This window comes from Acipenser ruthenus, unplaced genomic scaffold (assembly GCF_902713425.1).
Source record: "Acipenser ruthenus unplaced genomic scaffold, fAciRut3.2 maternal haplotype, whole genome shotgun sequence".
In the NCBI taxonomy this organism is placed as follows: Eukaryota; Metazoa; Chordata; class Actinopteri; order Acipenseriformes; family Acipenseridae; genus Acipenser; species Acipenser ruthenus.
In genome coordinates, this window is record NW_026707884.1 from 7,501 (window position 1) to 18,995 (window position 11,495).

The window sequence follows — 11,495 nt, forward strand, 5'->3', positions numbered from 1 at the left end:
TGTGGCTTTCCTTTCTTTCTATTCTGACAGTTTGATATTCATGACGCTGTTCTAGATTGCTGTTAAAGAAGACAGTCTAGAACATTTAGGAACCGAAACCTCAATCCTGCCTGAACTCCAGCCCCCCTTGTCGTTGTTCTCTCCGCCTCTCCACTGATTCCTGTGAGGCCGGAGCTGCTGTCACACTGAATGGGGGATTAGTATGCATGCAATAGTGTATACACAGTCAACATACCAGCAACAAAACAGTGAGAAAGAGGGAGCCAAGCATCTCAGACAGAAAGCCAAACGGGCAATATACATGTAACACAGTGTTTTAAATGTATATAGAAACCATTTCAATATAAACTATCCAGGAGCTACCTGTAATGGGCAGACACTATAGATGTGGTACTCCCTCAGTGTGAACCTGCAGCTCACTGCACCTGTCACTTCCTCCCTCAGTGTGAACCTGCAGCTCACTGCACCTGTCACTTCCACCCTCAGTGTGAACCTGCAGCTCACTGCACCTGTCACTTCCTCCCTCAGTGTGAACCTGCAGCTCACTGCACCTGTCACTTCCTCCCTCAGTGTGAACCTGCAGCTCACTGCACCTGTCACTTCCTCCCTCAGTGTGAACCTGCAGCTCACTGCACCTGTCACTTCCACCCTCAATGTGAACCTGCAGCTCACTGCACCTGTCACTTCCACCCTCAGTGTGAACCTGCAGCTCACTGCACCTGTCACTTCCTCCCTCAGTGTGAACCTGCAGCTCACTGCACCTGTCACTTCCTCCCTCAGTGTGAACCTGCAGCTCACTGCACCTGTCACTTCCACCCTCAGTGTGAACCTGCAGCTCACTGCACCTGTCACTTCCTCCCTCAGTGTGAACCTGCAGCTCACTGCACCTGTCACTTCCTCCCTCAGTGTGAACCTGCACACTGCACCTGTCACTTCCACCCTCAGTGTGAACCTGCAGCTCACTGCACCTGTCACTTCCTCCCTCAGTGTGAACCTGCAGCTCACTGCACCTGTCACTTCCTCCCTCAGTGTGAACCTGCAGCTCACTGCACCTGTCACTTCCTCCCTCAGTGTGAACCTGCAGCTCACTGCACCTGTCACTTCCACCCTCAGTGTGAACCTGCAGCTCACTGCACCTGTCACTTCCACCCTCAGTGTGAACCTGCAGCTCACTGCACCTGTCACTTCCTCCCTCGGTGTTGCCTTCATGTGATCTGGATAGTAGCCCATTAGACAAAGCTGGAGTTTATTCACCGTCGCTAACGCTGTTCTGTCTCTTCTCTATCCCCCCTCCGCTCCTGTTGCTGCTGATTCCCATTGGAAAGAAACATCCGGAGAGGAAGGTATGACGCAGCCCGTCAAGGGGTGATGTAACCCTCCCCCCTCCTCCACTCTCACTCCATCAGCAACTCCCTTCTTCCACTCGCTCTCACATCTAACCCTGTGCAGTATTTTGACAGTGCAGTGACAGCTTTGACCTCGACTAATTACTGAACAAAAAAAAAAAATCTAAGTTAACCTTGCATTCTATCAACAAACACCTCTGTTTGTATTTCCTGCATGAGACACAACAAGAAGGTTACAGAGTAAGAGAAGTCTTTTACAAGAGCAGCATTGCAGACACGCGTGTCAGGCTAAGAGCATGATGAACACCAGGGGGAGCCAGAAACAAGGGAAAGCAAAGTGACCCTGATAATCTCAGTGTGGGCAGACAGGAACATGTCATTCCCTAGACAATGTCTTAGAACACCTCACGGTGTGTCACTGATATCCTTTATATACCCACCTGCATGAAAACACCTCTGGGTGTGAGAATTTCAATTTTCGGTCAGTAATCAGTGATAGATTTTAAAAGCATGCTGTCTGCCTGTCCCTCGTACTGTCCCTCATTTCACCTCATGTCCCAGCACTTAACAACAACTGTGTCTCTGTGCAATGCAGTGGTTTAACCCCTTGTTAACTCTCTCCCTCTCCCTCTCTCTCTCTCTCTTCTCTCTCTGTCTCTCTCTCTCTGCCTCTCTGTCTCTCTGTTCTCTCTTCTGTCTGTCTCTCTTCTCTCTTCTCTCTCTCTCTGTCTCTTGTCTCTCTCTGTCTCTCTCTGCCTCTCTCTGTCTCTGCCTCTCCCTTCTCTCTGTCTCTCTCTTCTCTCTTCTCTCTCTCCCCTCTCTCTCTCTCCCTCTCTCTCTCTGTCTCTCTTCTCTCTCTGTCTCTCTCTTCTCTCTTCTCTCTCTCTCCCCTCTCTCTCTCTCTCCCTCTCCCTCTCTCTCTCTGTCTCTCTTCTCTCTCTCTGTCTCTCTCTCTGTCTCTCTGTATTCTCTTCTGTCTCTCTTCTCTCTCTCTGTCTCTTGTCTCTCTCTCTCTCTCTCTGTCTCTCTTCTCTCTCTCTGTCTCTCTCTTCTCTCTTCTCTCTCTCTCCCCTCTCTCTCTCTCTCTCCCCTCTCTCTCTCTCTCTCTCTCTCTCTCTCTGTCTCTCTTCTCTCTCTCTGTCTCTCTGTATTCTCTTCTGTCTCTTCTCTCTTCTCTCTGCCTCTCCCTTCTCTCTGTCTCTCTCTTCTCTCTTCTCTCTCTCTCTCTCTCTCTCCCCCCTCTCTCTCTCTCTCTTTCAGATCCGGAGGAGGATAGGACGTCTGGTCCATACTCGCAGTCTTCCTAGAGTTTTGTTCTTTTACTAAACAACCACAACTAAACTAAACAAAATCACACAGAGAACGCGTCTTCCTAGGATTGATTGGAAGCCTCTATTCCCCACCTTGCCTGTCTCTATCTGTCTCGCTCTCTGTCTCTCTCTCTCTCTCTCTCTCTCTCTCTCTGTGGGGGATGGGGGAACCCCAGATTGACTCCCCAAACTGGCCACTTAACTGCCAGCTCCTTTTGTAGCATTACTTCAAGACAAAAGACAAATACAGAAGTACTAAAAAAAACTTAGACAAACGTATCCACGACAACCAGTCTATCAATTTACAATCATATAGTAATAGTAAGGGTTAAATAGGGGGTGGGTGGGGCGGAGCAGGAACAAAAGCAGCACCCTTCACTGGAGCTCAGATCTGCACAGTCCTGGCAGTCATGGAACGCTATATTGAAGCTTAGAGATTAGATAAAGGGGCATTCAGAACAGAAAACAGGAGGCACTTTTTTACACAGAGAATTGTGAAGGTCTGAAACCAACTCCCCAGTAATGTTGTTGAAGCTGACACCCTGGGATCCTTCAAGAAGCTGCTTGATGAGATTCTGGGATCAATAAGCTACTAACAACCAAACAAGCAAGATGGGCTGAATGGCCTCCTCTCGTTTGGAAACTTTATGTTCTTATGTTCTAAGCAGGCCCCGCCCCCACAATGACACCTCCCCCCACGCAAGCCCCTCCCACACATGCCCCTCACCACGGAACTCGCAAATGAAATTCCTTAACCCCCTGCTGCTGCAAGTATTTACAGTCGCATACTTGTTTAGATCTCTGGATCAGCCTTCACTGGAATAACAACAACCTGGAGATCGAGCCAGGCGCCTCGAAACTGGACGAAGACATCCTGTCGACGAGGCGTCAAAGGGAGCTTCAAATCGAGCTGAGTGCCATGCAGGGAAGACGTGCCTCGGACAGCCTGGTTCGTCACCTTCCACTGGGGCTCCAGCCAGCAGACACGTGCTTTCAGTGAGACTACAGGAGAGGTCTCCTGAGCTGCTTCCAGCTCCCCCTCCTGGGCAGGACTGGGAGTGGGCTGGGGGGCTCCAGGCGAAGCATTTTTGCAGGACAGAAGGATAATTGGCCAGATCACAACACTGCTTCCTGGAGTGTCGCTGAGACGCACAGACCTTCATAGTTTAAACACAAGAGGAGAGTTTGTTTTTTTAGGAGATGGATTACTGCAGTATTAAAGTCATTTGCCCCACATGCTCCCCCCACCTATCTCAAAAGAAATGGTTTAGTGTATCATGTCTGAGAGGCTGCCCCCTGGTGGTGATGTTATTAACGACTTCTAACCCACGAAAGACTCTGAAGTATTCTGCAGCGGAGAGCTATATCTAAAAGCTGCATTCTTAACCCTGTATCATCCATTGTGCTAACCTGTTATTTATTCGAGAAATACAGCTGTTTTTAACAAAGGCTATGTATAGTATACATACATGTGTTTTTTTCAGGTGCTTACTAGAGATTATCAACTGTTTTTTTTTTTCATTATCAAAAGGTTTTTGTTCCTAATTGACAGGCAAATATCTGCCTGTCTTGATATAAGCACAAGGGAGTCAAACAGTAGACCCTCAGAGCTTGGAACTGCAAGCCTCTGTTCTTGTGCTTGGAGGAGCTGGAGAGAACATCAGCCAGCCCTAAAAAGCAAACCCTGCTACAGCCCTTCAAATCCTACAATCCCTGGAAAATGCTACAGCCCTGCAAACCCTGGAAACTCCTAATCCTCATACACTCCTGCTCTTCTGAGATAGTTCCTATGACATTTCTATATAATTTCTATGTAGCTGTATATGTTTTAGGAGGTGAGACAGCTCACTGTACACAGTTAACCCTGCAGTAGCGCTGTGCGCTTTGTGTTGATTTGCCTCTATATAAATTATATTAAAAAAATGTACAGGAATTCATATTTAAGATACTTGAAAAGAATTGGGAAGCAACTCAGTTTTGATATCAGTTCTTGGTCTGCAGCGCTCTAAAACCTGGCCTCTGAGCGAGCCAGTGTGACCACTGAGGCCCTGGGACTGAACTGCATTCGGAATCTCAAGCAGTTATTAAAATCGCAGCTCTGTGTAGAAATGCTAAACTCTACCGCCTCCCTCTTTGAGTTTTCTCTGAGCGTGCGTGCTGCCTGTGGCGTGCAGGGCTGAGTCTCTAGGCAGGAGCACAATACCCTTCCACTGCCAGCTTCCTCACCTTGTAGCGAGCTGACTATTAACACTATGTAACACAATTTTTGTTCCTGGGTAGTAAGTGTTATTTCCTAATTGCTTATGCCTCAAAAGTATAGAAAATGGCTATTATTCCCCACAAACTTTGCTTTTGTGACCAGGACAGTGATATTTTGAAATTTACCTATTTCCAATGAGAAAATGGGCGAATTTGTGTCTTTTCGTTCACATAAAGTCAGAAAAAAACAACATATGAATCCAAATTAACATGTATTTATACTAAAGTAATACAAAAATGACTACACAAGATTTAGAAGTGAGTAGTTTTTCGAGATTTATGATTATACTGTAAATCACTTTCACGAATCAGCCCCCAAATGTAGTCTCCCATCATGTTCTCGTTATACACTCCTTGGTAGCGGCGTTCAAAGTCCAGTATATCCTGGTGGAAGTGCTCGCCTTGCTCCTCCGAGTACGCTCCCATGTTCTCCTTGAATTTATCAAGATGAGCATCAAGGATATGGACTTTGAGGGACATCCTACAGCCCATTGTGCCGTAGTTCTTCACCAGAGTCTCAACCAGCTCCACATAGTTTTCGGCCTTGTGATTGCCCAGGAAGCCCCGAACCACTGCGACAAAGCTGTTCCAAGCCGCTTTCTCCTTACTAGTGAGCTTCTTGGGGAATTCATTGCACTCCAGGATCTTCTTTATCTGTGGTCCGACGAAGACACCGGCTTTGACCTTTGCCTCAGACAGCTTAGGGAAGAAGTCTTGAAGGTACTTGAAGGCTGCCGACTCCTTATCTAGAGCTCTGACAAATTGTTTCATAAGGCCCAATTTGATGTGCAGTGGTGGCATCAGCACCTTCCGGGGGTCCACCAGTGGCTCCCACTTGACGTTGTTCCTCCCCACAGAGAACTCGGTCCGCTGTGGCCAGTCCCGCCTGTGGTAGTGCGCCTTGGTGTCCCTGCTGTCCCAAAGGCAAAGATAGCAGGGAAACTTGGTAAAACCGCCTTGGAGACCCATCAGGAATGCCACCATTTTGAAGTCTCCTATGACCTTGATGCCATCTCAGAATTTATACTACTATTTATATTACTGGAAAGTTCTAGAAGTTACTCCAAGTTTACTCAGCACTGAATCTATCTGGAATGTTCTGGAAAATAGGTACATTTCATAATATCACTGTCCTGGTCACAAAAGCAAAGTTTGAGGGGATTAATAGCCATTTTCTATACTTTTGAGGCATAAGCAATTAGGAAATAACACTTACTACCCAGGAACCAAAAAAAAAAAAAAAAAAAAAAATTGTTACACCGTGTAATTAATGCACACAGGCTGGGGTTTGGTTTTGGTGTGCACACACTCACATTGTGCTGCTAGAATGACGTCAGGGAGCGTCAGGAGGAGAGGGGGCTGCTAGCACCATCCCAAACACAAGCACATGAACCCCGGGGCTCTGCACTGAAAGGAGGACAGGGGGGCGACCCTGCACCAGGGAGCGAAGCTCTTGCTGTACCTTTCTGTTTGCTTGTCTGTGGACTGATTGTTCTGGGATGGATGTGTGGGGCTTGCACGGGCTCTGCTTTTTAGTCTTGCCTGCCCTGATTCTCTCGTTCGCCACAAGTGCGTTCAAAATACTCAACCTGTATTTTTAAACCCCTGTTTTTAACAAAGGCTTCTGAGTCGTATTCCGTTCATGTAACTGCTGTTGATGAATAAAAGAATTAGGAAAATAATTTAAAAAAATAAGTTCCTTTGAACGTCTCATTTTTATCATGCCTCCTTCATTGCAGATCACCCTTTCAAGGATAAATGCAGAATGCTTTCTGTTTGAACGCACATTTTATTTTCAAATGAAGCTTCTAGGCTGGGCTCCCATGCACAGTTGGGTATCAGATTTCTCCCCCCTGTGTTAAGAGGGTGACTCCCTTCTTCTGTCCCAAACAGCACAGTTTCAGCATGTATATATTCTTAAAAAATAAACCTCATTTTAAAGTGCTCTCCACCCCCCACACTACAAGATGGTTTGTTCCTTCGACTGCAGCTGACATGATCTGGAATACTCCAATACTGATGTACTGGGTGGGGGAACTGAAGTCATTACAATATACTAAGCGGTGGTCCCCGTTTGTGCTATTTGATAAGTGACATGACACGAGTTCAATAATTCATTCATTACTGACCGACGCTTCTATAAGATCACTGTAATATCCCCTTTCACGTAAACCACCTGACTGCTAAACGTGGTCCTGGACGGCTGCAGTGTGGTGTACTATAATACGTTATAATACTCATTAATTTGTCCCATATCCCAAAACATACGTTTATATTATCTCTTTATAGCAGGGACTGTTTCTACTATACATTTTCTGATCATGCTGTAAATTATGAAGCTGGTGGAGCACAGAGGAAACTTCGATTGCATCCACCACTTCTGCGATTAGAATTCCTCTCAACACCGCCTCCGTTTCGGTTCTGCTCAGAACCATCCCGGGTTTAAAAGGCATGTCGTATGCAGACAGGCTAAAATAATTGAATCTATTCAGTCTTGAACAAAGAAGACTACGCGGTGATCTGATTCAAGCATTCAAAATCCTAAAAGGTATAGACAATGTCAACCCGGGGGACTTCTTTGACTTGAAAAAAGAAAACAGGACCAGGGGTCATAAATGGAGATTAGATAAAGGGGCATTCAGAACAGAAAATAGGAGGCACTTTTTTACACAGAGAATTGTGAGGGTCTGGAACCAACTCCCCAGTAATGTTGTTGAAGCTGACACCCTGGGATCCTTCAAGAAGCTGCTTGATGAGATTCTGGGATCAATAAGCTACTAACAACCAAACGAGCAAGATGGGCTGAATGGCCTCCTCTCGTTTGTAAACTTTCTTATGTTCTTATGTTCTTAACTGTTGTTCATCTTCCAAAGCTGTCCACGCTGCGTCTGCACAGACCGTGACGTCAGACGCAGACTCCCGTCTGCAATCCAGCCGGCAAAAATCGTGTTGCATGTAAAGCAACGTGCTCACAGTCAAATCCATTCAAGATCTCATAAAGCGATTATAAGTCTGGAAATAAAATGAGAATTATAAAATGTGTCCTACATAAAAATGGCACACTTCATCCTTAAAATCCGCACTTTTTGTGAACCACTATCAATCTATATATATATATATATATATATATATATATATATATATATATATATATATATATATATATATATATATAAAGTTAGCTATATATAAGACACACACACACACACACACACACACACACACACACACACACACACACACACACACACACACACACACACACACCCTACGCTGTTTAAGCCAGCACAGCCTCTTTTGTAGTAGAGTTTTGAAGTGGGGAGCAGCCAGTTATAAATACAACAGTAGCAACGTCTGGGCACCGAGACAAGACAGTGAGATCCCTGCCTGTGGTTCAACCCTGCTGAGTCAGTGTAGGACTGGAGCAGAGAGACTGGGACACTGGGCTGTGCTGAGGACTGGAGCGACAGAAAAGGTAGGAGAGACCATACCAAAAAAGAAAATGTATATTTTAGTCTGATACCGTTCCTGTTAATTGGGAATCAACAATACAAGTCATCTCTGAAGACCAAAGGACAGACACTTCATTTTTTTTGGTGTGCCTCGTTTACTGTGCTCCCACTGGTTTCTGTAATACGGCACCAATTACGCTTTTGTGTTCCGTCATTTTTCAAAATATTCAAATATTCGTTGAAATGCTGAAAGGAAATTTGAACCTGAAAAAACCTGTGTTCGCCCCCTTAATTAAATTCGTACAGCGCGCAGTGACAGCCACGTGTTTGAAGGGGTGTTGTCGAGGGAGCTGGAGAAGGGCAGCTTGGGTGTGAGTGAACTTTTTCTAAGTTTGTTTACAGACCCAGTCTCCACATGCATGACACTTTTCAGTTCATCCCACTGGCTTCTCATGACACGGCGCTCACGTCACCTCCAGGGGGACGATGCAAATGACCTAGCCGCTAAACAGAAGAGGCGCGGCTCGGCTCGGCTCGGCTCAGGTTCAATGTGTATCAATGTGTACAGCGTGTATTAATTGTACTGTGTTAAGTTTCCTATATCTATTGATCGTATCTATTTTATAATACATAATGCTTAAAAAAAAAAGGTGTTTTTTTTTTTTTTTTTAAAGAACATAAGAAAGTTTCCAAACGAGAGGAGGCCCCATTCGGCCCATCTTGCTCGTTTGGTTGTTAGTAGCTTATTGATCCCAGAATCTCATCAAGCAGCTTCTTGAAGGATCCCAGGGTGTCAGCTTCAACAACATTACTGGGGAGTTGGTTCCAGACCCTCACAATTCTCTGTGTAAAAAAAGTACCTCCTATTTTCTGTTCTGAATGCCCCTTTATCTAATCTCCATTTGTGACCCTTGATCCTTGCCGGTGCTTCTCTAGCGCGGTTGCACCGACAGGTACAGTAAACGCATGCATGCAGTGCTACCACTGACTCCATTTCCCACACGCCACCGCAGAGAGGAACTACAACTCCCAGCGGGCAACGCTCCCCCCAACCAATAGCAACCGCAGGTACTGCGGGCCGGGCGCGTTCCCCAGTTCCTGGTTAAAGATGGCTGACGAGCGTGAGACAGCACTGAAGCTGCAGACGGAAGAGGAGGAAGAAGAGGACCACGGGCACTGCAGCGACTGCGAGAATGACGAGCACCTCTTCGGCGATGGGTGAGGCACAGAGCCGCCGCGCTTTCTTGTGTAGAAACGGGTTTGTGAGCCGGTTTGCCGCGGCAGAGTATACCGGCGCCTCGGCTCACCAGCGAGGTGGAAAGCAACCGCATTTCGACCGGTCCCGCCCCTTTCCGCTGCTTCCATTGGAGGGCTGCTTTGAGTGACAGGGTTTCCTTGAAGCTAAGTGGTCTAGGTTCTAAATCAATCTGAGCGAGGGGGCGGGGCTTGAGTATTTAGTCGTGTAGGACTCGACTGGTTCCCATTGAATAACCCGGAGACCCCGCGCTACACCCGGGTTGAAATGCATGCACGAAGGGAGCAAATTAACAGTATAGCTGATGGGGGGGGAAATATCACTCCACGCAGGCTGCCTGCAAGTCACACGAATCCCAGGTGAAGTATTGCACACATGCCGCTGTATCTCCAAATGCACCGTCCAGAAACCATCGCGCTGCCTGTGTTGTGATCGCATGTTGTGACACTGCCTTGCTCCGCCGTGGGGATCTCCTCACGCAGCGTGCCTCTCCTGCCTCCTGCCCCAGCGGAGAGGGGTATGTCGCTGCAAAACCGAGGCTCCCGCAGGGTAGTGCTGCGTGCGCAACCCGTGATAGACGTCATCATTATACACTACAGCCCGATCACGTGATACGGGTGATGCGTTGAGGTACTAAAACGAAGTTTATTTTAGAACAATAACCTACACCTAAGGCATTGACTATGGATCACCAAGTAATTCTTAGGGCAGCAGTGTGGAGTAGTGGTTAGGGCTCTGGACTCTTGACCGGAGGGTCGTGGGTTCAATCCCAGGTGGGGGACACTGCTGCTGTACCCTTGAGCAAGGTACTTTACCTAGATTGCTCCAGTAAAAACCCAACTGTATAAGTGGGTAATGTAACGTTCGTAACGTCTTGTTGCTGGAGCGTGTGTGCGTATCTGCAGGGTCACACTGATGTGACAGCTTCAAGGAGGGATATATTAACCCACACCCCTGCAGCTAATAAATGCTTATAAAAATAAATATTTTAAACATTTTGTGTACATCCGTTTTTTATTGCTCTAGCAATGTGTGATTTTCAGCGAGCCTCCAGCAGAGTATTGATCTGTATTGAAAAGACCTAAAAGTATCACCAAGTTAACCCTGGCGTTGAGATCTACGACAGCGTGAGTCTAACTGGCTTAAAAGTAATACTGTGCATCTACTGTCCGTCTGCTGTCCCTCCTCAGGCATGTGATCCACCAGCTGCCCAAGCCCTACAAATACAGCTCAGTAACAAGATTATCTCCTCGTTCCTGCTCCACGCGAGATAGGCGAGCCCAGGAGCTGCGATGGGGGTGTGGTGGGAGGGCTTCACTGTAATCTGACTTCAGGGGAGGAGTGCTGAGACACACTCTCTCTTCTCTCTCTCTCTCTCTCTCTCCCCCTCTCTGTCTCTCTCCCCCTCTCTCTGTCTCTCTCCCCCCTCTCTTTCTCTCCCCCTCTCTCTGTCTCTGTCTCTGTTCTCTCTCTCTCTCTCCCCCTCTCTCTCTGTCTCTCTCTCCCCCTCTCTTTCTCTCCCCCTCTCTCTCTGTCTCTGTCTGTTCTCTCTCTCTCTCCCCCCCCCCTCTCTCTCTCTCTCCCCCTCTCTCTGTCTCTCCCCCCCCCCTCTCTGTCTCTCTCTCTCCCCCTCTCAAATTCAAATTCAATTCAAAGGTGCTTTATTGGCATGACCAGTATTCACAGTATTGCCAAAGCAATGCATACACAGTACATCATCTGAACATTAAATAGACAATAACACTGATGAGAATAATAATGAGAATAATAATGGTAAACAAATATAAATAATAACCACGTTATTAATAATTTAACAATAACAACAATGAAATATAACAAGATTTGAACTAATGTAGAGTGCTCACTGTTTGTC

At 46.7% G+C, this 11,495-nt stretch overlaps 1 protein-coding gene across 1 annotated transcript in view; it reads left to right on the top strand.

Annotated features, from left to right (window-relative positions):
• Window positions 1–4,109, top strand: part of adam11 (ADAM metallopeptidase domain 11) — a gene marked incomplete at its 5' end in the record, with an annotated part of 11,525 nt that extends 7,416 nt beyond the window's left edge. Inside the window, 2 exon segments of the mRNA XM_059019488.1 lie at window positions 1,326–1,343; window positions 2,607–4,109. Of these exon segments, the coding sequence (XP_058875471.1) occupies window positions 1,326–1,343; window positions 2,607–2,622 (34 nt within the window).
• Window positions 4,110–11,495: the final 7,386 nt, after the last annotated feature.